Source organism: Mytilus galloprovincialis, chromosome 5, assembly GCF_965363235.1.
Source record: "Mytilus galloprovincialis chromosome 5, xbMytGall1.hap1.1, whole genome shotgun sequence".
NCBI classification, from domain to species: Eukaryota; Metazoa; Mollusca; class Bivalvia; order Mytilida; family Mytilidae; genus Mytilus; species Mytilus galloprovincialis.
This window is the reverse complement of record NC_134842.1, coordinates 38,527,198-38,554,633: the sequence shown is the minus strand read 5'-3', so window position 1 is coordinate 38,554,633 and position 27,436 is coordinate 38,527,198. Positions and strand designations below refer to the sequence as shown.

The window sequence follows — 27,436 nt, the reverse complement described above, 5'->3', positions numbered from 1 at the left end:
CATCTTCCTAGTATATACAGCATAACAGAAAGCAACATGTATATGACAACCCTCCCCCTCCCCTATATAAATAGTATGAATCGTCCAGGTCTTCCACCTTCTAAAATATGAAGCTTTGACGTAGTGATCAGCAGTAAGTAATCGCCGCTGGATCATAATCTTTGCGGCGAGAAATCACAGGCTCGACAAACATTGTAACGTTACCACGTTACTGTACAACATTGTAAAATTACTGTAACTTTGTCAAACCTACTATGAGGGTGGTAAAGGGTTATTTTCGTGCAACGTTTTCAGCCTTTTTATTTCCCGTATTTTCGTGTGTTGACGTTTTATTCCTCGTTTTCTCATGTTTGGCTCGCGGATTCGCGTGCTTTGTGTTTCCCCTTATTTATTTCCCGTGTTTCGTGGGCTGTGTTCTTTATTTCTCGTGCATGTCCCGCATGTCCCGCGTTTGATTAAACAGTCAGTGTGTTATAATAATTATACCTTCTGAAATTTGTGTAATCTAATAGAATTTGATGTATGTTGTTACCATTCTACTTTGTAATATGTATGGTATCAATGAAGTCCATCAAATTACTATGCATATTTTTTCTTTCAAATAAGATGCAAGTAGCGGACGCTAAAAGTAGACTGCAAGGTCTCCATGTCCATTAAAAAAGGCTGCATGATCGCCAAGAACGACTGAGTAATAACTTCTGGTACTTTTTTCCTTAATAGTTACGATTTTATTTCTCGTGCTTCGTTTTTCACGATTTTTAATTTTCGTGCAACGTTTTTGCGATTTTTATTTCACGTGTTTCCGTGTTCAGTACCCCTTTCCACCCCCTACTATAATCTAATAAATTGGTGAATAAACCCCCCTTTTTTCCTCTTTTTTTATTCGAGCAAACCATTTTTTCAAACATAATTAGAATAAACAAATTCATCCAAAAATACAATTACAACAATAGAAAATAAAGAATATAATATTTAAAAACTAATGAAATCTGTAAAAAAAAAACTAGCCTTGTTTTAGGTTAAAGAACGACAACTCCAACCTCCAGATGTCGCAGTAAATTATTTGCCATTCAATATGGCGTCTGCTTCGGCTCAGCTTGACTGGGTTCCCGATTCTTTGTACAATACAGCCGTGTCTGCCACCGTCGCATCATATTATAGACACAGGAGAGATGTCAAGACTTTGCCTGAAAGTGTACAATTCGATGTTTATTACAAGGTTAATCAATTGTGCCATATCTGTCACTTCTTTCTGTGTACTTTTTTCGGAGTTTGTTTACGTTTCATTTTAATTCACATGTTATCTCACAGGCACTTCATTGTTCCATGTCATGGCAAACTGACCCTCTCTCTTACAGCAAGTGCCTGTGAATTATTTTCCCTAGATTTTAATCTCTTCAAGAACTTATTAAGTATTGAAATTCTTACAAAGCCCCCTCCCCCCTTAAATGTTAGAATTTGTTTTTCTTTCTGTCAGTGAAATAATTAATGAAAAAGATAATGGTCCTACTCATTCGTTTGAGTTTTAGATATTCCTGCATTTGCAATGTCACAATGTTAATGTAATTATGTCACAGTATAAAGTTAATGAGTAAGAATTGTTTGTTGGATTGGTCAATCGACATGACTAATGACACTCCATGTCATGACAGTGCAATGTAACACAATTATTTAAAGGAAATTGTACAAATTAGTCTAAATAGAAGACTTCACGTAAATTCAGGTGTAGCAATCTTTAAGTTATAAAGTTCCAGCAAGAATTGATTGCTCAATGACGTTTAAGTCTATTGATCATGTTGACCTTAGGTCATCCGATGTGACTCATTCATAAAAAAAACACAACAAAAACAACTTAAGAATGTACTTAGGTGAGGTAAGGTGAAAATTAATAAATTAAGAAGTTAAAATTAATACTATAAGCTGGTGGAGCATCAATTGAGGATAAAAATAAGCTAAAAATATTGATGGGTCATGGACCTCCTTTTCGAGATATTTGAGATTTAAAATATAACGGGAAAAGGCTGACTCAGACTTTAACCTTGTATTTCGTTGGTATTTTTTGGGTTTCAAAACAAAAGAAAGAAAATCAAGAATCTTCTAAAATTTTGGTAAATGACCTTTCATGAGCTATTAAGTCTTATACAAAAAAATAAATTGGTGTTATGTGGCAAAATATTTTACATTGTATTGTATCGAAAAACACCAAGGAGTCCAAAAATTTGACACAAATTACAAAACCTCACCAAAGTACATCCTTAAGAAGTTAAGATACATGTACATGTAAGTGTACTTCTTTAAAAGATAAATCAGTCCTGGTAAAATTGCTACAATGTGTATGTCAGAACTCGAATTGCTAGTATAAAATGTCCATTGATAAAATACATACTAGCATTTTTGGGATACGATTGCTTTTAAGCAATCTGTAGACTTTTACCGTTGACTCAGGGCTCATTCCCTCACGTCAACCGTTTTATTCTAAACATTCAGCAACATCTCAGATTCTTATGATTGTCTTGCTTTAAAAGGTAAAAACAAGCAAAAGGATTGAACATAAACAACTTTCCTGTAATGTTCTTCTCATAATCTTCATGTTTGATTTTTCCCTTGACTTATATGCGTGTTTTTAACAACACGGAAAATAATAATTAAGCAGTATTTATATTTAGTGTTTTTATAAATTTAGAAACACGTCAGAGGGAATTCCCCAGTTTTGATAAATGCGAGAGTTCTTTGAATTCCGATAATTCTATTTCTGTCATGTAAGAACTGAAGTGGAGTTTTCTATATCTGATTACCGTTATGAAACTGATACTGTACTCTCATAAAGAAATTGAGACTCATTCATCATATCATAAGTTAAATAAACGTTCTTGTTCCAAATCGCAAGTCGCGGGTTTGTTTATGTATTAATGCGCATGCATATAGTTTTCTTGATTTCAAGGGGTATCAGATTGAGTGGTTGTTCTGGATTCCCCGCTTATTAATTAATTTGAAACTCATTGGATTCTTTCTATGTCTGCCTGCTATTGAGGGTTTAATATTGTTGTTGCATAATTTAAAATCATATGCATCATTTAAATTAAAATCAATGAAGTTTTACCTATAACACCCCTTTAGCCGAAATGGAGTCTTCCATATTATCGTTTCGAGTTGTCTCCCTTTCAGAAGTATTTCACGTCAAAATCGTCAACAAAAATTAACTCGTTAGATGTCGATTAACGTCGTATTATATTAAGAACGATCTCAATTTAAACAGAGGAGTGTGTACGGAAGGATTCATGCCCACTGACCCAAAGGAAATTAATAATTAAAGGGTTAGAAATGGGGTTCCTCCTAGAATTAACGGTTATAAGTCTGATAAGATACGAAGTGAATAGTCCGAGATTACTGGGTACAAGTCAAATCGGCACCCATAGAAAAAGTCAAATCGGCACCTGGTTAAATCGGCATCTAGTCTAATCGGCACCTATTTAAAAGTCAATTCGGCATCCAATAATATTTGATATAATATATGGGACTGGGAAATGGGGTTCCTCCTAGAATTAACGGTGATAAGATACGAAGTGAATAGTCGGTACAAGTCAAATCGGCACCTGGTTAAATCGGCATCTAGTCAAATCGGCACCAATTTAAAATTCAATTTCGGCATCCAATTACTGGATATAATATATGGGACTGGGACTATTTAAGTTTGTAATTTAAGTATACTAGGATAAAAGTCCCCCACGGTCCCAGCTTGTCTGGCAAATCAGCCGTCAGACATCAGAGTAATCTCGAACTATGAAGTGAAATACCTTCTCTCTCTCTCTCTCTCTCAGTGACTGCTGTGGAAAGTAAACTTGGAATTGATAGCACATAAATAAAACACAATAAGTACATTGCTCGTACACTTGTATCCAGGATTAGCTATTTTTAAAGTTGAGTGACTATTCAGATTTATATTACCTTTGCATGTGCAGTTGAATTAGTTTTGAAAGTAATACTATCCAGCTGTACCAGCAGGCCTTGCGGTCATAAAACTTTTGAGTCAGTTTTTTTGTCCTCATACTCGAAAATCAACCAATGAAATTGCTTGATTTCTTGTTTCGAGCATGATTTTTGTGCTCCAAGCACTGAGCAAAGTTTTATGCCTTCAAGGCCATAGTCCAAATAATTATGACGTCTTGGAAGGCTATTATAATTTTTTTCTTTGAAGCCTTACTTCGACGTCGAAGAAGGGCGTCAAAGAAAAAAAATATAATAGCCTTTTAAGACGTCATAATTATTTGGACTATCAAGGCCAGGGCTGCCAAAAATGCGTGAGACTCGCGCATGTTCATGCTTTTTTGCAGCAGTATCCTTGGATCAATTTTTCCTCTTTGATCTTTTCTATTTTTGGCCAAATCTCACTAATTTGCTTAATGAAAAGTTGGCAGAACTGCTATACATGTGTCAATGAAAACTATATGGCAATCGTATCCCTCAGAACATTCTGCTCTTTGATTAGACAAATATTCCTAGGTAGAAATCAGTCTGCACTGTTAGTCATAAGTCTGATGCACAAGACTAGTAAAATTGTATTCGGTTTAGTAAATATTTGCAAAACTTTGTTTAGTCACATAATCATGATAATAAAAATGTCAAATTAATACATGCTAAGAGGTGGCAAAAAAAAAAATTACTTGGAAAGTAGATTTTTTCATTTTTCAAATATCCTATATAATATTTTTACAATCATGGCAATTTCATGTATTTAGTCATTTTCTAGTAAAAATTTCAAATAATGCATGGTCTAATAATGGTTCTGTGTTTGTGTGTGTGTGTGTGTGTGTAACATTTTAATGTTGTGTCATTGTTCTCTTATATTTAATACGTTTTCCTCAGTTTTAGTTTGTTACCCCGATTTTGTTTTTTGTCCATGGATTTAAGAGTTTTGAACAGCTGTATACTACTGTTGCCTTTATTTTGGACTTGATTACCAAGGAAACATAGTCATGATAGTCAGGGTTTTTATGCATGTTTAAAAATATTTATTTACTACATTATGTAACATATTTATAAAACTACAGTTTTTAATCATGTTAATTCTATAAACGCAGAATTATGAGGGAAGTTTGTTTCATTCATTATTTTGAAATTTGATACTATCAAAAGTATCTGTTCTGTGAGTACTTTTAAGATATTCATATTCATTATAAGATATGTTTTCATTGCCTTTATTTTGGACTTGATTACCAAGGAAACATAGTCATGATAGTCAGGGTTTTTATGCATGTTTAAAAATATTTATTTACTACATTATGTAACATATTTATAAAACTACAGTTTTTAATCATGTTAATTCTATAAACGCAGAATTATGAGGGAAGTTTGTTTCATTCATTATTTTGAAATTTGATACTATCAAAAGTATCTGTTCTGTGAGTACTTTTAAGATATTCATATTCATTATAAGATATGTTTTCAAAACTTTAAATTTAAAAATTTTTTTTTTGTTTTTTTTTTGTTTATATCACTTATGTGGGTTATTTTTGTAGAGCCCACAATTTTGTATACTCTATTTTTGATGTATGTAAATTGTTTATAAATTGTTTGTTCAATTAACTTGTTCAATAGCAATGAATATTTAGTAAAAATTGTTTTTTTCATTTAACTTGTACATGTTGTACAATAGCAATGAATATTTTTCAGTCAAAATTAAAGTTCCTTTTATCTAGTTTTCTATACTGAGCCAGAGATGTAAGCGTATTCACTTAAATCCACTAGATAAGACATTAATTACTAAAAACGCAAAATGATTTAATGCCAAATTGAAAGATGAAACTATAATCAGTTAAATATCAAAACACTTCCTTTACCTTGCTAGCACTAGGAGTCTAGGATAACAGCTGTTAATGTTTTATATGCACAATGTATAGTATAAACAGTTCATTGAACATATACATTCTTATAACTTAAACTAGTATTTATGCATTTTTTCTAGTTGTATAATCAAGGAAGATTATGCCAACTTGGTATGGAATTTTCAGAGTTGGATACTTTCCTGAAGGTTTTAAATGTTAATGACAAAAGGTATGATTTTAGAAACTAGACATGTATATTTTAATAAAGTTTTGGCTATATTTATGCACTGTTTAAGGAATGACTGTAATATTTTTTCGGTCTATGAAGAAATAGCATAAGAAATGTGGTACAATCTGAATAACCCACTACGCTACATTACAACACATTTTTTATGTTATTTGGAATAGACAGAAAAAATATTACAGTTATTTCTTATAATTTAATTCTAAATTCCATTTTAAACCAGAGTAAACCATGAAAAAATGTTGATGATGTCACGGTCACATGACTAAATTATGCCTATGAGCTGATAAACAAAACAATGTCAGCCAATCAGAAAATGTGTTGCATCCTAAATTAAATTATATTGTTTTGTCTTTAGATTTGCATTTTATTAACATGAAAATTTTTATTCTTCTGAAAAAGGTGTCATTTAAAAAATAATATGACTAGAAAATCAGTCAATTATGTAATCATTGCAATCCAGCCATGCACGTTTAAAAGCGTTTCAGTATTTCTTAGTTGAGTGTTTAAAAGACATTTTCTGAAAACATTTATAAATCTAAGTATGTACATGTACAACCCTTATGAAGAAAGAGAAATATGAGACAGGTCAAAGTTGTCGTCAACACTAGACTATGATTTTTTCTACTATACATGCTATAGTTCATGTGAAAAATAGTTAGGGCTATTCCAGAAAAAAATGTAGGGGGGGGGGTTGGGGGGTTGGAAGGCACTTTTTGTCAGCACCCGCCACCCAGACAATTGTAACTGAGACTTATAGTGCATTATAGTGTGAAAAGTTGCTCTGATACCCATCACCCATGTATTATTAATATAATGTGCCTTCCAACCCCCCAATACATTTTTTTCTGGAATAGCCCTTAATAATTTACATGTAAAAGACTTTTAAATCATAAAAAATATGTATTTTGAATTAATTGTTGACTTTCTTTGTTTCTAGACACCTACTTCACCACTGTTTCCAAGCATTGATGGACCATGGTGTGAGGGTCTCCAATATATTAGCAGATGCATTTTCTGGTCAGTTCTCCACAGGAACGTGCAATGATGAGTCCTCAAAAGAAAAGGCCATTCAGCTAGGGTTATCTCTAGGTAAATATTCAACTCTGTCTGACCAACAAAAAGCCATCCAGCTAGGATTATCTCTAGGTAAATACCCATCCAGCTAGAGTTATTTCTAGGTAAATACTCATCCAGCTAGGGTTATCTCTAGGTAAATACTCATCCAGCTAGGGTTATCTCTAGGTAAATACTCATCCAGCTAGGGTTATCTCTAGGTAAATACTCATCCAGCTAGGGTTATCTCTAGGTAAATACTCATCCAGCTAGGGTTATCTCTAGGTAACTATCATGTCTGTGGACTGCCTGTCTAAGTGTGAATAAATGAGTATGAATTGGTTATAATCACAACATTTTGTTAAACATAAAAGTAATTTTACTAATTTATTCATTTTAGTTCATATTCTCAACCGCAAAAACATTGTTAGAAGAAATTGCCGGTATAAAGAAATTAGGAATTTTATGTTTATGCCCCACCTACGATAGTAGAGGGGCATTATGTTTTCTGGTCTGTGCCTCCGTTTCGTCCGTCCGTCCGTCTGTGCCTCCGTTCGTCCGTCCGCTTCAGGTTAAAGTTTTTGGTCAAGGTAGTTTTTGAAGAAGTTGAAGTCCAATCAACTTGGAAACTTAGTACACTTGTTCCCCATGATATGATCTTTCTAATTTTAATGCCAAATTATAGTTTTGACCCCAATTTCATGGTCCACTGAACATAGAAAATGATAGTGCGAAGTTCAGGTTAAAGTTTTTGGTCAAGGTAGTTTTTGATGAAGTTAAAGTTACATCAACTTGAAACTTAGTACACATGTTCCCTATGATATGATCTTTCTAATTTTAATTCCAAATTAAAGTTTTGACCCCAATTTCACGGTCCACTGAACATAGAAAATGATAGTACGAGTGGGGCATTCGTGTACTATGGACACATTCTTGTTTGATACCAACATTATTAGCTCACCCTTGCAGGCATGTTTGATGTTCTTGCTTATAAAGTCAAAAACAAAATAAAAAAACGTTTTATTCTATAATTTATCAGATGTTTCATGGTCATGATAATTGTACATGTTGAAATGGCCGAATGAAAAACAGCTATAATGAAACAGTACATAAAATGTATAACATAGTTTATGGTAATGTTAAGTAAAAAAGAAGGACCATATCAAGTTTTGAAATGGAAAATTTAGAAGAAATTTTATTTATAAGAGCTGCAGGTATACTTCAATATATGTATATGTTGGATTTTAATAAATGAAGATATATCAATGAGACAGCAACCTCATGACCGTAACAACCAAAAGACATACAGTAAGCTCAGATCATTGTGATGTTTTTAAAGATATGAAAAATTGGTAAATGATTTGCTATGATAAACGCTCATTTTATTGTCGAGCCTGCAACTTTTGTTGCAGAAAGCTCGACATAGGGATAGTGATCCGGCGGCGGCGGCTAACCGGCGGCGGCGGTGTTAGCTCACTTCATAAAATCTATATATTTTAGAAGGTGGAAGACCTGGATGCTTCATATTTTGTATATAGATGCCTCATGTTACGAAGTTTCCGTCAGTCACATGTCCAATGTCCTTGACCTCATTTTCATGGTTCAGTGACCACTTGAAAAAAAAGTTCAGAATTTTTGTAACGTTGAATTCTCTCTTATTATAAGTAATAGGATAACTATATTTGGTATGTGCGTACCTTGCAAGGTCCGCATGCCCGTCAGACAGTTTTCACTTGACCTCGACCTCGTTTCATGGATCAGTGAACAAGGTTAAGTTTTGGTGGTCAAGTCCATATCTCAGATACTATAAGCAATAGGGCTAGTATATTTGGTGTATGGAAGGACTGGAAGGTGTACATGTCCAACTGGCAGGTGTCATCTGACCTTGACCTCATTTTCATGGTTCAGTGGTTATAGTTAAGTTTTTGTGTTTTGGTCTGTTTTTCTCATACTTTATGCAATAGGTCTACTACTGTGAAAGTACTTTAATTCGTGGGTATGAATTTTCGTGGTTTGAGCAATATTTACATGTTCGTGGGTTTTTAAATTCGTGGATTTTAGCTTTCTAAAAAAAAATGAAAAATTAAAGCCTTTATAGTTAAGATTGAAGAAAATTGCAAAGTAAACATTGACGATGTAAATCGTAGTGATAACACTAATTAACCCGTTAAGTGATCAACAGATTAAAGACCATCAAAGGTGTTAATTAGGTCATAAACATGTCACCTAAAGAAAACAGTAACATAAACAAATGCTATAAACGTATCTTGAATTGTCAAATAATTCTTATCAAAATCAAGCCCAGCATGAAATTATTATTTCCCATATGTACGAGAACTGTGAAGATATAAAATGAACACTTTATCATACTAGCATATCAATACCGGAAATCTGACTTTCATCGATCAAAAATATTTTTTTTATGAGAATTAAAAGATCAAAAGTTGTACAGTTTAGGTTGTTAAAGATTAAATGGGTATAATCCTGCATGGCGTTGTAGTTCTGTTACTGCTATTAAAGACGTATTCCCAGATTTGGCGTTATTCAATATATTCTCTAGATCATATCAATAGTCAAACCTACCGATGGGGATCGTTCCATGTCTTGATTTGGACAATGGTTGTTTTATTTCGTTGAACACTTGAATTCGTGGATAAAGTCATCCACGAAAACCACGAAAATTGGTACCCAACGAATAAAAGTACTTTCACAGTATATTTGTTGTATGGAATGATTGTAAGGTGTACATGTCTAGCGGGCAGATGTCATCTGACCTTGACCTCATTTTCATGGTTCAGTGGTCAAAGTTAAGTTTTTAAGTTTTGATCTTTTTATCTAATATAATATGCCAAACTATATTTGGTGTATGGAAATATATTATTATCTATATGTCAGTCCCGCAGGTTTTATTTGACCATGACCTCAATTGCACGGTTCATTGGACAGTGTTAAGTTTTTGTGTTTTGGTCTATTTTTCTTAAACTATAAGTAATAGGTCAACTATATTTGTTGTATAGAAGCATTGTTAGCTGTACATGTCTGCCTGGCATGGTTCATCTGACCTTGACCTCATTTTCATGGTTCATTGGTCTTTGTTTAACTATCTTGTTTAATGTTAAGTTTATGTGACAGTTGTAATAACGCTTTATACTTAGGACTATCAACATAATATCAATGATTAGTAAAGAAGGCGAGACATTTCAGTGTGTGCACTCTTGTTTCAGAATGTAGGGTACAGTATGTTTGTTTTGATCATATTGTAAACTAAAGACATTCTTCTTTGTATCTTATAGGTGGATTTTTGGGAGATGCAGGATGGTTTTCTGCTGCTGAGAAGGTCTACAGGGTCTGTTTAGATCTAGCACAAACAGAAACATCAATATCTAGTCAGTGTAGAGCATTAGAATGTTGTGTTAAGTGAGTATCTTATAAAACATTGAGGTTGTTTTATGACATTATGCTGTGCAATAAATACACAGGCACTTGTCTCAGACAAATAAATCCTATATACCTTAATATAACACAAGGTACTTAACTCATGATTTAGAAAAGTGTCAGCCGATGGCGAAATTCCGTTATATGCCGATTTCTCGGCTGTCAACGCCACTTAAACACGAAAGTATTACAACATTCGATGAAACTCATGCTATTATCAGATAAGTCATGGATAAGGACCAGATGATTGGTAGAGACTTTTTCATGATATTGGAGTCTTTAGTTTTGGTATTATATGAAATAAAAACAGCAGACATATATTTTGCTAGATACATATATTATTGTCTCCAGTACAAACATTTTGAATTTTTCTGCCATTGTAGATGCTAAAAAAAGTACTTTTTATGCAATGGGAGATATTTGATGTCACAGACTAAGATTGATTGCTTTAAACTTTATTAAATCAACCAGGGAAAAATAACACCATTTGAAGTTTTTGAAATTTTAAATAGATGTATGAAATAACTCTTTACTTTATTTTCAGATTATTGCATGTACAGAATGCTAACTGTAAATACACAGAAGCCAATAGCACTAGTCACCAAGCCTCCCAGATCTTACAGAAGGTCACCAGTCAGGGGGTCAAGGTCAATACTGCAGCTTATTATACAGAATGTTGTGCTCTATTATTTGCTGAAAGTCAGTATAATGAGGTATGCTGTCAGTAGCAATGATAAAGGTTATAGTCATACACAATAATACATGAATCTCTTGATAATTAACAAAAAAGGAATAATTTTCATACTTCGATGTAGGACCAATAGAATAAGACACTATTCTTTAGAACCAGAAACTAGAAATGAGGCCAGATGTAAATAATTGTAGTACAATTTTATCTACTGAAATTACCACTATAAGACCCTTAACTTTTTGTGAGTTTTGCATCCTCTTACTGTCTTGGGCATTAATTTATTGAATAATATAAATTTTTGAGTGAATATCTTTGTCATTTTCAAAACATGGTTTCTCCTCTTTTGAACAACAGAATTTATGAAATTTCTGAGAAATTTTTATCAAAACTGATCTGTTATACATATCTTGTAATATTTATAAAAAGAAGAAAAAAGGGAATATATTTTTTTTAATTTCAATTTGCTTATCAGAATTGATATACATAGAATAAAAGATGTAATTGATGCATGTACTAAAAAATCATGTTCCAATACAAGTTTGCCATTTGAGAATAAAACCCATTACATTTGATACTTAGATTTAACTAAATGAACATATTTTAGGCAATGAAATTCTGCAGACTTGCTGTTCATGAATTGTCACCAGTTCTTCCATGTAAGGTAAGTAGATATTGAACTTTACTAAACAACAAATTATAAAAATTAGTTAAAAAAGTCTTAACTTATCATATCTAAACAAAACATCAAACAAAGACAGAACGTGGCGTGGTATATATCAATTCATCATCCCTAACAACAAATAGAAATGTAGTACAGATCTGAGTGTACTCACATTTACTGACAGCTAGTTCAAAGCTTATAACAACTAAGAAAAAAAGTTTGAAATAAAATATCAATCAGTACACATCCAACATCCAATGGATTTTGTGTAAAGACTTCATTAACATTCATAGGTAAACATGACCTTGTGCAATGCAAAAATAAAGGTATCTTCAGATTGTAGTAGTGTGTAATATATAGTATATTTTTAATTTATTTGTGACAAAACCAATTTACATGTATATATACCAATAAAAAGTTTTTTCAAAGATTTAAGTACAGTGTAACATAATTAAGTGAACATTGCTGATCAGGGATGGGGTCGATTACTTTAAAATGTAATCGATTAAATTACAATTACTTTGCTAATAAAATGTAATCGATTACATTACAATTACACCCTATTTTGTATGTAATCGATTACATTAGATTACTTTTCTTTAAAGTAATCATGATTACTTTAGATTACTTATGATTACATTGTATATTGCAATATCAAAGTTTTTTTTATAACTTTTTATCCTCACAAAAAAGCTAATTTTGGTGATTTTTATAAAAGCCTTAATTTATTCATCTTATTTAAAAGAATTTATAGACAAGTGTAGTGTAAAATGTGTAATTTGATAAAATAGCTATAGACAAGTGTCCTTTCTATATGTAAAAGATATAACTTTATTTTTTTGTACAAATTTTAACCAACTGCCTAATTAACAAAAAACCTAAACAAATAAGGAAAAAATAATTAAGTATAGTTTTATTGTCTGTTGGGACATAATTGACACATCCATTAATGTTTTTACAGGTGTTAATCACTACTTCCATTTTTTTCAACAAACAATAGGTGAGCTTGGGTATTAAAATTTTATTGTCTTAATAACAATATCAATCAAGTTAAAAGTGGTTGATTGTCATTATTTGTTTGAAAATTTTTAATACTTGATCTAATTAATAATTAAAAAACTATTGTCAGGTGAAAACAGCTTTGTTACTTAGGAAAATATACATTTCACTTTAAATTAGAAAACAGTTTATTGTAATAAAAGATATTTTGTATTGATGAAACTCCTGAAGTCACCTATTATTTACTATGCATATTGTTTGTAATATTATGCCATATTTAACGCTGTACATGTACTTGTTTATACTGATGAGCCTTAAGGCTCAAAGTTAATAAAGAATAAAAATTAGAATGCACATATTATACACGAATTTATGGAAAACAAAATTTATTCAATTTGCCAATAAATGAAATCTGGTTTTAACTTCCATTTTGAATTATTAAGTGGGCTCATATATTTATGTCTACCATCAAAGTCAAATTTGAACTAAATGTTTTCTGCATTTGAATTTCAATGTAGTTTTTTGTAAAAATATTGAGTAAACTTACATAAAATTGGAGTTAATATCAGAAGTTTTCAATCAAGGAAAAACAATGCTTTCAAGGCATATTCTTGTATCATAAGAGCTCAATCTCACAAAATAAAGCACTTGATTATACAAATTTGTTATATAGATGATACAATTTATCACATTAAACAAGGTCCCATCATTGTGAATACTAATTTCATGATTTTTCATTCAAGCTTTACATTTTCTTATTTTCATCTTGTCTATCAAAAACTATTTTCATACATACACAAGATTTGTAATCAGCAAGTAATCATATAAATGTAATCTTAAAGTAATCTAAAAGTAATCATGATTACACCTGTTTTTTGCAATGTAATCGATTACATTACGATTACTTGTAATCAGAAATGACATGATTACTGATTACATGGGATTACACTGCAAAATGTAATCAATTACAGCTGATTACGATTACTGATTACGATTACCCCATGCCTGTTGCTGATAGGTTTATATCGTAAGCTAATACATTTTTAGTTCACCTGGCCCGAAGGGCCAAGTGAGCTTTTCCCATCACTTTGCGTCCGGCGTTGTCCGGCGTCGTCCGGCGTCGTCCGGCGTCCGTCGTCGTTAACTTTTACAAAAATCTTCTCCTCTGAAACTGCTGGGCCAAATTAAACCAAACTTGGCCACAATCATCATTGGGGTATCTAGTTTAAAAAATGTGTGGCGTGACCCCGCCAACCAACCAAGATGGCCGCCATGGCTAAAAATAGAACATAGGGGTAAAATGCAGTTTTTGGCTTATAACTCAAAAACCAATGATGAATCAGACAACCTGTTGTTGGGTTGCTGCCCCTGAATATGTAATTTTAAGGAAATTTTGCTGTTTTTGGTTATTATCTTGAATATTATTATAGATAGAGATAAACTGTAAACAGCAATAATGTTCAGCAAAGTAAGATCTACAAATAAGTCAACAAGACCAAAATGGTCAGTTGACCACTTTAGGAGTAATTGCCCTTTATAGTCAATTTTTAACCATTTTTCGTAAATCTTAGTAATCTTGTAGAAAAATCTTCTCCTCTGAAACTACTGGGCCAAATTTAACCAAACTTGGCCATAATCATCATTGGGGTATCTAGTTAAAAATATGTGTCCTGTAAATCAGCCTACAAACCAAGATGGCCGCCATGGCTAAAAATAAAACATGGGGGTAAAATGCAGTTTTTGGCTTATAACTCAAAAACCAAAGCATAAAGAGCAAATCTGACAGGAAGTAAAATTGTTGATCAGGTCACGATCTATCTGCCCTGGAATTTTCAGATGAATCGGATAATCAGTTGTTAGGTTGCTGCCCCTGAATTGGTAATTTTGAGGAAATTTTGCTGTTTTTAGCTCACCTGGCCCGAAGGGCCAAGTGAGCTTTTCCCATCACTTTGCGTCCGGCGTCCGTCGTCGTCCGTCGTCTGTCGTCCGTCGTCCGTCGTCCGTCGTCGTTAACTTTTACAAAAATCTTCTCCTCTGAAACTGCTGGGCCAAATTAAACCAAACTTGGCCACAATCATCATTGGGGTATCTAGTTTAAAAAGTGTGTGGCGTGACCCCGCCAACCAACCAAGATGGCCGCCATGGCTAAAAATAGAACATAGGGGTAAAATGCAGTTTTTGGCTTATAACTCAAAAACCAAAGCATTTAGAGCAAATCTGACAAGGGGTAAAATTGTTTATCAGGTCAAGATCTATCTGCCCTGAAATTTTCAGATGAACCAGACAACCTGTTGTTGGGTTGCTGCCCCTGAATATGTAATTTTAAGGAAATTTTGCTGTTTTTGGTTATTATCTTGAATATTATTATAGATAGAGATAAACTGTAAACAGCAATAATGTTCAGCAAAGTAAGATTTACAAATAAGTCAACATGACCGAAATGGTCAGTTGACCCCTTTAGGAGTTATTGCCCTTTATAGTCAATTTTTAACCATTTTTCGTAAATCTTAGTAATCTTTTACAAAAATCTTCTTCTCTGAAACTACTGGGCCAAATTAAACCAAACTTGGCCACAATCACAATTGGGGTATCTAGTTTAAAAAATATGTGGCGTGACCCCGCCAACCAACCAAGATGGCCGCCATGGCTAAAAATAGAACATAGGGGTAAAATGCAGTTTTTGGCTTATAACTCAAAAACCAAAGCATTTAGAGCAAATCTGACGTGAAGTAAAATTTATTATCAGGTCAAGATCTATCTGCCCTGAAATTTACAGATGAATCGGACAACCTGTTGTTGGGTTGCTGCCCCTGAATTGGTAATTTTAAGGAAATTTTGCTGTTTTTGGTTATTTATCTTGAATATTATTATAGATAGAGATAAACTGTAAACAGCAATAATGTTCAGCAAAGTAAGATTTACAAATAAGTCAACATGACTGAAATGGTCAGTGGACCCCTTTAGGAGTTATTGCCCTTTATAGTCAATTTTTAACCATTTTTCGTAAATCTTAGTAATCTATTACAAAAATCTTCTCCTCTGAAACCACTGGGCCAAATTAAACCAAACTTGGCCACAATCATCATTGGGGTATCTAGTTTAAAAAATGTGTGGCGTGACCCGGTCAACAAACCAAGATGGCCGCCACGGCTAAAAATAGAACATAGGGGTAAAATTCAGTTTTTGGCTTATAACTCAAAAACCGAAGCATTTAGAGCAAATCTGACCTACGTTAAATTGATTATAAGGTCAAGATCTATCTGCCCTGAAATTTTCAGATGAATCGGACGACCTGTTGTTGGGTTGCTGCCCCTGAATATGTAATTTTAAGGAAATTTTGCTGTTTTTGGTTATTATCTTGAATATTATTATAGATAGAGATAAACTGTCAACAGCAATAATGTTCAACAAAGTAAGATTTACAAATAAGTCAACATGACTGAAATGGTCAGTTGACCCCTTTAGGAGTTATTGCCCTTTATAGTCAATTTTGAACCATTTTTCGTAAATCTTAGTTATCTTTTACAAAAATCTTCTCCTCTGAAACTACTGGGCCAAGTTCATTATAGATAGAGATAATTGTAAGCAGCAAGAATGTTCAGTAAAGTAAGATTTACAAACACATCACCATCACCAAAACACAATTTTGTCATGAATCCATCTGCGTCCTTTGTTTAATATTCACATAGACCAAGGTGAGCGACACAGGCTCTTTAGAGCCTCTAGTTTTGTTATTATCTTGAATATTATTATAGATAGAGATAATTGTAAGCAGCAAGAATGTTTAGTAAAGTAAGATCTACAAACACATCACCATCACCAAAACACAATTTTGTCATGAATCCATCTGTGTCCATTGTTTAATATTCACATAGACCAAGGTGAGCGACACAGGCTCTTTAGAGCCTCTAGTTTTTTATAAAAAGAAGTATTCAATTCTTAAATAATGATTATATCTCTTAATGTGTTTTTATTTTCAGACCCTAGTCAGTGTGTTGAGACAATGTTCAAAGGTAATTATATTATTTCTAATAAAAACCAAACTTGGAAGAATCTGTGGAAACTTCAAACAACTATTTGTCAATTATTAAAGTTATATTGATTTAGGACAAAAGGTTCATGTTAAGAAATTAAACCCATTTTCAGAGTTCAAAGTTTAGCTATGACACTACCTTAATCACAAGACAAGTTATTTAGGACGAGTTGACAAATCATCATAGATTATACATTTTAATAGTGAATTTGATAGAAATATTTGATAAGATTTTTTTTTGTAATGACACTGGAAATGAAAGCATATTTTTACTCTATCTTACATATGTATATAATTCTTTTTCAAGGCTTGTGTTGTAAAGCGGGAATTCATTAGAGCAGAAACATTGATCAAGCATGCAGTGCTTTTTGCTAGGTATGTGAAGTTTAGACATAACGAATACTTGATGTTGTACAGAAAAAAAATCCAAAATTAAGATTTACATGTTGGTACTTTCAAAGTACATGTAATGTTCAAATCACCTTAAAACTGTGTTCACAAAATCTATACCAAATTAAGGTTTTGATCCTGATTTCAAGGTTTTGAAAACATGGACAACTCTTATAATTGTATTTGAGGCAAAAAACAGGAAAGTGTTACATATGAATAAAAGAAGATAACAAATAATACAATGCAACTATGTTTATTATAGTAACATTGTGTATGACAAAAAATATCTACAATGTTCAAATATTTTAATTAGATTACAACTGATCCAATGGACCTATTACTCAACATCAACGAAATAAATCCCCTAACAAAAAACAAACAAAACAAAAATGGGTAAAAAAAAAATAGAAGCCAAACCAACAAAATTCTCACAACCAATCAAAGAAATCAATAAGTCAGCTTGACTTTTTACTTAAAATAGACAAGTTTTTCCACAAGGTATTTAGTATTTAATCAATAGTGATATATTATATAATGAATTAACAGAGTAATTTGTATGTTTTTAGAGAGAAGTTTGGCATTCGCCATCCCACGTATGCTGATGCCTTACTTGATTATGGTTTCTATTTATTAAATGTAGACTCTATTACATCTGCTGTCAAAGTTTACCAGGTAAGACTAAATTAAAATAAAAACCACAAATGTGAATAAGGGTTAGAAGGAAGGGAGTGTCTAGGTTTACAGAACCCTTTTTACAGTTTTCAACCCATTACAAAAATGTTGGTATTTCTAACATTGATTTTTTGTTTTATACTGCATCTAAAAATGGGTATATCTTCCCAACACAAATATAGATAATGAGATATGAACATGAATATAATATCATCTCTAAAAGAACCCAAGATTTTGAAGAAAAGTGATGTGAAATTAAATCCACTTTGAAGGAATTATTTGTGACTACATTTTGGTATACAGTAGACTCCACCTAATCGGATATCGGTTAAACGAATATATCGGCTATTGTAATATTATTTCAAAACACCGAACCATTCCCTATACATTTCAGTCAAAATACATCGGGTAATCGAATATCGGTTATTAGAATATATCGGCTAATCGGATAGGAATATTCATGAAAAATGTGTGAAAACCATGTACAATCGAATATTTTGAAATAATTTCATATTTTTCTTGACAGGAAATGAAGCCGGAAGTTGCGCCATTACGAAGTTTAAGAAAACTTCAGTACAGAAATGTTTCATTTTATTAATAAAAACGATCTTTTATAGACAAATAAAACATATTTTTTCTTTTTGTCTTGTTTATTTTATGAATCTGATATTATGTTTTGCCTAAGATGTGTTTGTTATGTGTTTATCCAAATGTGATCGTTATCATTTACTTCACAAACAAGTACACGACAGAAATGATAAACTGTGCATGATTTTCATCAATGTTTATTAAATATGAATGAAATGTACCTCTTTCTCAACAATTTATTAAAATATATATAGAAGTCCCGTGTAAAAATAAGGAATCGTGTGTCAATAGCATATCCCAGGTGAAATAGAATTATGTAACTTGTACACACGTACGCCATTTTCCTAATTTACATAATATTCAGCCTTTTATTTTGAACCATGACAGATAATATAGAAAAGCAAATTAATTTTACTCATCTTGATGTCCAATTTTATAATCATAAAAATAGTTGTATTACTTGAAATTGGAAATGTGTTTCATAAATAAAAAACTGTAGAAAATTAGATCCCAGTTCGATTATAGTTCAGAGAACTCGTAGCTATTAATAGATTTACCTGTGGCCTACTTCCGAGAATTCATAGTTATTTTTAACTTTTACCTGTTTTAACACACAAATGAAACAAATCACGCAAAAACAACAAGTCTCATTATTTAAGAGGTACATATTTTATTCAGATAATCAACACATAATTAAAAAATCAATAGACTGATAGATAAGCAAAATACATTATAATCAACTGATCGATCTATTACTCAATCAACCAAATTATCCGAACTTGTACCTGAAAAAACATTGAGATTAGTTACAAATTTCCATTAATAAAGCAGCTATAATAGCTATTGGTATCTTAGGGTCGTGTCTGTCAATTTTGAAAAAAAACTTGGAGGAATATACGTTCATCGGCTAATTGAATATATCGGACAATCGGATATTTTTAGCTGACATTTTGGGTATCCGATTGGCCGGAGTCTACTGTACTATGGATTCATTTAATTTCTTTTTCAGCGGGACCAATTTTAGTAGATTTTAAGGGAAAAATCATATTTTCATGGATATTTCATTTCTTTAGTTTGTCAAAGCCTGCATAAAAGCCAATAGACAACTCATTCTTCTTTGAACAATGTGATTTATAGTACCAAAAAAATGTAACTATCATTATATGGAGGTGTTTTCAGAATTTTTGTACTTTGAAGCAGTACCATAACAAATAATTGTTTATTCAGATGGTCAATAACTATATGATTTATTTTATCAAATTAAAGAGTGTTCAGATTTGAATATATTTCTACTGTTAGATTGCATTAGACATAAGAATGTTGGTATTTGGAGGAAAGAATCTGTTTGTAGCTGTAGCACATGAAGACTTGGCCTACTCATCGTATGTAGCAGAATACAGCTCAGGGAAATTTAGAGATGCTAGGTAAATACTTGATGTGTAATGCAAAAGATCCTTCAAGCTACATGTTTTTACAGCTCAAATGTTAAATACATTTGCTTCAAACTTGGTACTGACAAATAAATTCAGGTTATGGACAAAGTTTTACTGAGTAGAGCAGACTATGTAAGACAAAGTGCTTCACACAGCAAAATAAAATTGATTGATTTTCAAAAATGTTTGTTGATGTAGTGGTTAAGGAAATAAAGTCACAATATTTTTACTGTTCATCTCTTTTCTAGGGACTTTTCACCCTTTAAGTGAAAAGGGTAAATCTTTAAAAGTTTACCATAGAATGAAACTCACATGACTCATATCTAAATAAATAATTTTCTTTAAATATGTTTTCTTCTTATCACTTCTGAAATACAAAAAAAGTGACCTACCAAGTGTATAGATCTGTGTTGTTAATTATTTATTTTTTTAATTTCCAGGGAGCATGCTGAGATGGCTATTGACATCTTAGGATTAATTTTACCTGAAGATCATTTACTGCTTTCATCATCAAAAAGGGTCAAAGGTCAGTGTTTAGGCTACCTTTGTTATTATCTATAGATAGAAAACATGACATTCAACAGTGAACAAAACCCAGTCTGTTAATAGGCCATAAAAGGCCCCTTTATGATAAAAAGTGAAATTTCAGACAAGAAAACCAATGGCCTGATTTATTTTTAAAACAATAAAAGAAAAAATAAGATAAGACCACTACTGAACAGGTTTTGATCTGATTTTGACAGCTAGACCCAGACTCTGGCTTGGTCAAACAAGTTTACTAGTGCTCGAACCTCTCATAACCAGTGGTAGAAAAGCACAACATGAATACTAACTGTAAAAATAATTTAAGATACTTTACTCATCAGATCCACACAATCTAAAAAGATTAAAGACACAAACTGTGTTCTTATAATCACTAAAGGCAAGTTCAAAGTCAATGAAAATTGATAAAATTAATGCATTTTTCTAATACCTATTATCTGACTTCTTTTTCTATGATATTGGTCTAGTCCTACAATGTTTACAAATGTTTCATCAACTACAATAGAAGAATAAATAATTGTATTTTGTGTTTTCAGCTTTGATTTTAGAAGAAATAGCAATAGACAGCCATGATAAGGAAGATGAAGACAGATACTTACAAGAAGCTCAGGACTTACATTTACAGTCCCTTGCTCTCGCCAAGAAAGCATTTGGTGAAAATAATGTTCAAACGGCTAAACATTATGGAAACTTAGGTAGACTGTATCAATCTATGAGGAGATATACGGTAAGTTTGTATGAAAATATAAAGTCTTCTTTAAGGTGGTACCCAACACTTTCACTTAAATAAATTTGGTTCGTTTAATTTTCATAAAATTTTGACAAAGTATTGACTTTGACCCTTAAACAAAAATATAAAAAAATCAAAAATTTTGAACCAACCGTTTTGTCAGATAAATTACACTGATTATATAGTAGTTTGACAAACACCAAATTTGATCATTGAGAAGCTTAATGTTCCCTTTACAACACAATGTAATTAAAACGTTAAGCCAATTTTACAGAGTTATCTCCCTGTAGTGTTAGGTACCACTTTAAAGGATGGTAAATTATATATACAGTCAAACTTATATATTTGGACTAGTGAATGTGATCTTATAAGAGAGGTTATCTTTGATTTGAAGTTTAAAATGTGTTAATATAGAAATAAGAAGATGTGGTATAATTGCCAGGATCAGAGAAAACACCCCAACAGAGACCAAGTGGAATAAAAGTCAACCACTTTAGGTAACTAAATGGCCTTCAACAATGAGCTAAACCCATACATATTCATATTGGTACAGGGGGAAACGAAAAGTGCTTACATTCAAGACAGGATTTTGCTAAAAAAAATGATTGTAAATTAGCTGAAGTTAGTTAAAAAAAGTTTATTGTTTGGATAATATGAAATTATTTCTGGTCATCGAGACCTGAAAGGGGTTCTGATACAAAAATTTAGATATATTTAAATGCTTTTAGATTAATTTAATTTTTCTGATTTCGTCTTACTGTATTTGTAGGAAGCAGAAGAAATGCATTTAAAAGCAATAGAGATTAAAGAGAGAATTTTAGGTTCTGATGATTATGAAGTAGCATTATCCATAGGACATTTAGCCTCTTTATATAACTATGATATGGAGAAATATGATGAGGCTGAGAAACTTTATCTCCGATCCATAGCTATAGGTTAGTAAAAAACAAAATTGTTCTGTTTGACGGATAAATAGTCAGTGTTGTTCCATTAACGGAAGGCACTTGCAAAATGGGATAACCACCTCTGGAAACAAATTTTAAAAATTTCACTTCTGATTCCTCTGCATATCTAAAGATTACACCCACCCAGAGTTGGAGTGTATTCTTAGGTCCTGTGCCATGTATGTTATTTGTAAGAAAAGCTCTCATTGATTTTGATGAACATAATAGAGAAGTAAAATACACCAGAGGGACATTCAAACTCTCAATCAAATATAAACTGACAACACCATGGCTAAAAAAGAAAAAGACCAAAAGTCAAAGTGGATGGAGAGTTGTCTTATTGACACTTACACCACATCTTCTCACATAACCCAGCTTTGACTAGCTTTGACAAAAAGCCACTTTAACGGTTACTGATACTGAAGAATTTTAAAAAAAGTTGACATTGAATCTTCTTTTACATCTAATGTGTTAATATATAATTTCATAAAATAAATCTACACATTGATATGAACATATTTAATTTCCTTTACTCTGTAAAATTCTAAGGTCTTTCATCAGAAAGTGCTAGTTATTTGATATGTTGATGAACAAAGATGCCTTTATGTTTTCAAATATCCTGTTATTTTATTAAAAAATGAAGCAGTTTGTGAATTTTGAAATTTTTTTTTATTGTAAATTGTCTGACAACAAGACATACAATGTCCATTTCTGTTTCATGAAATCTTTTTTCTGAACACCTTTTGTTCAATAAGGTTAATCTCCGCCTTTTTATTTTTAACCTGCAAGATGATGGTTTATGTTTTTCTATGTTGATAAGCTTAAGGTCATCTGCATGCAAGAAATGAATAATTTCCCTTCAGCTTGTACACATACATGTAGTTTTAAAATAAAAATATTAAATACAGTAATACATGAACAAAAATAATTCTTTATAACCATCCTCATTTAGCTTTTTTAATTTGTTTTGTTCCATTGTGTTTTAAACAATATAATTCTGTATAATAACACAATCTGACAATAATATCTACATCTAAGGATTATTTTAACAGGTAAACATCTGTTTGGAGATGGTTACAGTGGCTTAGAATATGATTACAGAGGACTTTTAAGACTTTATAGAACAATAAAGAATTACGCCATGGCTGAACATTATCATAATGTCTTACAACAGTGGAACCAGATCAGAGATCGAACAAACCAGGCTGAAGTGGAACCGCTAGAATTTACTCCACAATTGACTTTACCGGAACTCGTACAAAGTGTATTTGGTGACGTTTCTTGAAAATGAACAAATTTGTAATTCAACTGGTTTTGATAGTGTTTGTGGAAGAAGAATTGTAAACGAAAACCTGAATCCTCACTTTCAAAGTTGGCGGAAGATTGATTGTGAGTGACAAATTATACGAAGTGGAGTAATCATGAATATTTATGATCACTGTTATACGAAAATGTTGATGTCTCAGCTTGCTGCTTTATGTTTAATTATGAGTGATCATGTGACTATACAGTTTGACTGTATTGTTGTTCAGATTGACTGTACTGCTTTATAGTTGGACAGTTTGACTGTATTGTTGTACAGGTTGATTGTATTACTGTATAGGTTGACTATACTGTTGTACAGTTGGACAGTTTGACTGTATTTTACAGATTGACTGTACTGTTGTATAAGTTGAATGTACAGTTGGACATATTGACTGTACAGCTTAACTGATTAACTGTACTGTTGTTCAGATTACTGGTATGTTGTACAGTTTGACTGTACTCTTGTACAGACGATTTATGATTAGAATTATCAATTGTTATTGTGAATAGCAATATGCTATTAACTTTATAGAAATAATGTTATTGATTTTGCCAAAACGGTGAAGAACATGTTGTTTTCATGTTTTGTGATCCTTAACATGTTGTTTTCATGTTTTGTGATCCTTAAGCTTGTTGATTGTGATACCATGGTTATAGGAGAGTGCTTTCAATGTTTGTTAGTGGCTGTGAATAGACAGTCTTAATTTATTTTGATTTATTCTGTGATTTTATATAATACTGGTGATATATATCATATAGATATGTACTGTTATAAAGTGCTGATAGAATTGTTTGCTACATTTTACTAAAATACTCAATAGTACTATTAATAATCTTTTTTAAAATTGAAAAAAATAACTACTTGACAAAAATCATAATATGATTTGGTCCAGATTTTTTTTTAAATGAATGATGATATGACATGAAGTTTCAAATTATGAATCATACTATTTATGAACAGCAGTTTTAGGTATCTGACTACCACAATTTAAAAATGTTTTAACCTCTGTAGCATAAGATATGGTGAAGCTTCCAGATGTGTTATTTTTATTCCTTGTTTAACAAGATCGATCATGTTTACATTGTAATTGTGATGCTGATTTAATCATGCTAACAAATTATTTACAGAGTTCACGGACTTGTAAGTTTTTGAATGAATAAGATCCTTAGCTGGATGGTCTAATGAAAAATTCAAAAAAGGTAGTTTATTTTCGTTTCGTTTTTAATTTATTAGGACATCTTGGGAACATTTTCATGAATAGGGATCATCAGAAGTAACTTTTTTAATAAGAAAAACATAATATCCTTTTTATCACATGACCAAAAACAGTTTCATAAACCTTTGTTTTAAGTAGCATTCAATACATTCTGATCTTTCTGGTCTAGACATTTCCTCCTTTTTTACTATTTTGCTCATTTATATGATTAAAACTTGAATAATTGATTGCACTGACACAAAAATTAAAACACATGATATTGAGAATTATAAAACAAATAATGATTTTTTTTTTTAAATATAATGTTTATAAATCCATAGTATTCATATTAACCTCATCTTTTGGTTTTGGCCAACATGACATTTTGTCTTTATCCAGATTCAAATTGTTTCAATGTCATTGATTGGTCAATAGTTTTAAACCTACCTGTTGCATTACTCTTGCACTGATGGCAAAATTGTAGTGTTCCTATATTTTGACCTCTCTAAATTGATTCTACAGAACAAATGATGTCACTTGAAAGCTGGTGAAGGGTTATTTTCAGGCTTTCATAGTGTTCCATAGTGCTTTGAAGCTATAATTTCACGCTTTTCATTCTAAAAGGCTTTAATTCGATGTGTATTATGTCTTGGATGTTTAAAAATGTTTAAAATGAATAAAAAATTGCTTTATCTGAGGCATGCATCTCAAATATGTATTGTGACAATATCCATTATTACTTCAAGACTTTTCCAGAGTTACTGTGACTTGACTGTTAGTGTTGCTCTCCACCTATACAACTTATTCAAAATTCTGACAAAATTGCAATTTGTTTTATGAAACCAAACTGTTCAACTGGTCAGAAATTTGAATAAACTGCTGTAGAAAACCACAGTCAAATCATGAAAGTGCAAGGTGATAGAATAAAATATTCTTACAACCCTATAAGACTTTTAACTCCACATTAATGTTGATGTGATAATTCAGTCTATCAGTTTGTATAGATATTTTATAGTCATTTTCATACTAAAGGTGAAATGTTGTAATTTTTAATTGCTATAAAAATGTCTTAAGTTTTGAGTTAAAGTCTTATAGGATTGTAAGTATGTTTTATTTTACCACCTTGCACTTTCACATTTTGATTGAACAGTTTGTTCAAAATTTTGACCAGTTGAACAGTTTGGTTTTATAAAACAAATTGCAATTTGGTCAGAATTTTGAATGTGCTGCAATAGTTAAAGAGCAACACTTACAGTCAAGTCACTGTAAATGCATGAATGCATTGGAGGCATTTCTAAAAACCCAATCACTTATAGAATAAAAAGATAATTTTTACTATAATTCTTACAAAATTCTAAGGAAAATGCAGCCACCAGCATATAAGATTGATTTGAGTGAACAGCAGTACACTACTGTTGCCTTTATTTATTCCTTACTTATTCTTCAGACAGATTTATTTTGAAACAGTCCTTATATATAAGTTGGACAAATTTAATTATATTCCTTATAAGAATTCAATTGTTTTTTTTATCAAATCTAAATACCTAAGATTAACACTGCCATTGGTTGTCATTTTAAGTTTTTCATCTGTTAGATATTTCAATACCACTAAGAATTTCTTTAATGGTCTAATTTTGTTACAAATTATCTATGGAATACATAAGGGTGTGGATTCTAGTACAATATATTTGATGTGGCAGTAATGGGTTAATAAGATATAATGAATTCAAATGAAGCCATCATCCAAAAGATCTCTTATTTGTAAAGTCTGATATTTGAGCTGAGGCTCTTTTTCTCTGAAGTCTTCAACTATCCAGCTTTAAATTCCCAGAGAATTTAAATTTAGTCTTGTTATATTCGAGTTATAGTAGTTAATTTTTTAATTTGAATTTTCACTTTCCATTTGATTTTAAATTGGACTATTTTATATTTTGGTACCTGTTTGGCAAATTAATTATGGATTTATAAGCTAAATAAAAATGGAAAGAATAGAGTAAGACCAAACTTAGTTTGATTTGAAATTTATGTAAATCCAATTTATACCCCTATTGGGAAACTCCACTGCCTAAATATTTAAAATAGCATATCTGTTATTTTCAATGGCAGTTCACATTATAGAATGGGTATTAAACTCATACTCTACCCCTTCTTCTTTTGTCTAATCACCCACTCGGTAGTTTATCATAATCAAACAAACTGTGTCCAAATTTTGCTTACAAGGATCTGAAAATGCTCTATTCTTTCTGTTTTAAAGACCTTTCAGGATTCTATAGTTTCATTAATACACACCTTCAGAAAATTGAAGGCTGATGTAATAATTACAAGACCAGAAAGTAAGATGTAGTGTTGAAAGATTCTTGTAGGTAATCTTGGATGCATTATATGTACAGTATATTTTTATCAGATAGGTGTCAAAATGATAAAAAAATACAATGATTAACCATGAAGGTGCATTATATTACTAACATTTCTTTTCTATTCTTATAACACTTTCATTGCTTTTTTTTTTGTATAGAACCTAATACATAAGTAGCCATTAGAACAATATTTAGTGATGATGTGGATGTTTAAGTTTATATGAAATGTATACCAGTATTTATTTGAAAGAAATTGATCATGTTCATATACAATGTATTTGAATTTCATTAAGGTCATTGTCATTCAAATGTGAAAAAAATAAATAATAACGAACTA

At 31.6% G+C, this 27,436-nt stretch overlaps 1 protein-coding gene across 1 annotated transcript; it reads left to right on the top strand.

The window, feature by feature from the left end:
- The first annotated feature begins 1,041 nt into the window (after window positions 1–1,041).
- LOC143075773 (amyloid protein-binding protein 2-like) lies at window positions 1,042–27,436 on the top strand. The gene is made up of 14 exons (XM_076251332.1): window positions 1,042–1,219; window positions 5,963–6,051; window positions 7,007–7,158; window positions 10,416–10,539; window positions 11,102–11,270; window positions 11,853–11,909; window positions 16,889–16,921; window positions 17,249–17,316; window positions 17,898–18,003; window positions 19,891–20,015; window positions 20,465–20,550; window positions 21,104–21,294; window positions 22,067–22,232; window positions 23,294–27,436. The coding sequence occupies exons 1-14, from the start codon at window positions 1,076–1,078 to the stop codon at window positions 23,524–23,526; spliced, it is 1,743 nt and encodes a 580-aa protein (XP_076107447.1). The 5' UTR covers window positions 1,042–1,075; the 3' UTR covers window positions 23,527–27,436.

Coding starts and splice junctions, on each gene's coding strand:
- LOC143075773 (XM_076251332.1), top strand. CDS start 1,076: ATGGCGTCTGCTTCGGCTCAGCTTGACTGGGTTCCCGATTCTTTGTAC. Junction 11,910..16,888: donor CACCAGTTCTTCCATGTAAG/GTAAGTAGATAT, acceptor TTTTATTTTCAG/ACCCTAGTCAGTGTGTTGAG. Junction 20,016..20,464: donor GGGAAATTTAGAGATGCTAG/GTAAATACTTGA, acceptor TTTAATTTCCAG/GGAGCATGCTGAGATGGCTA.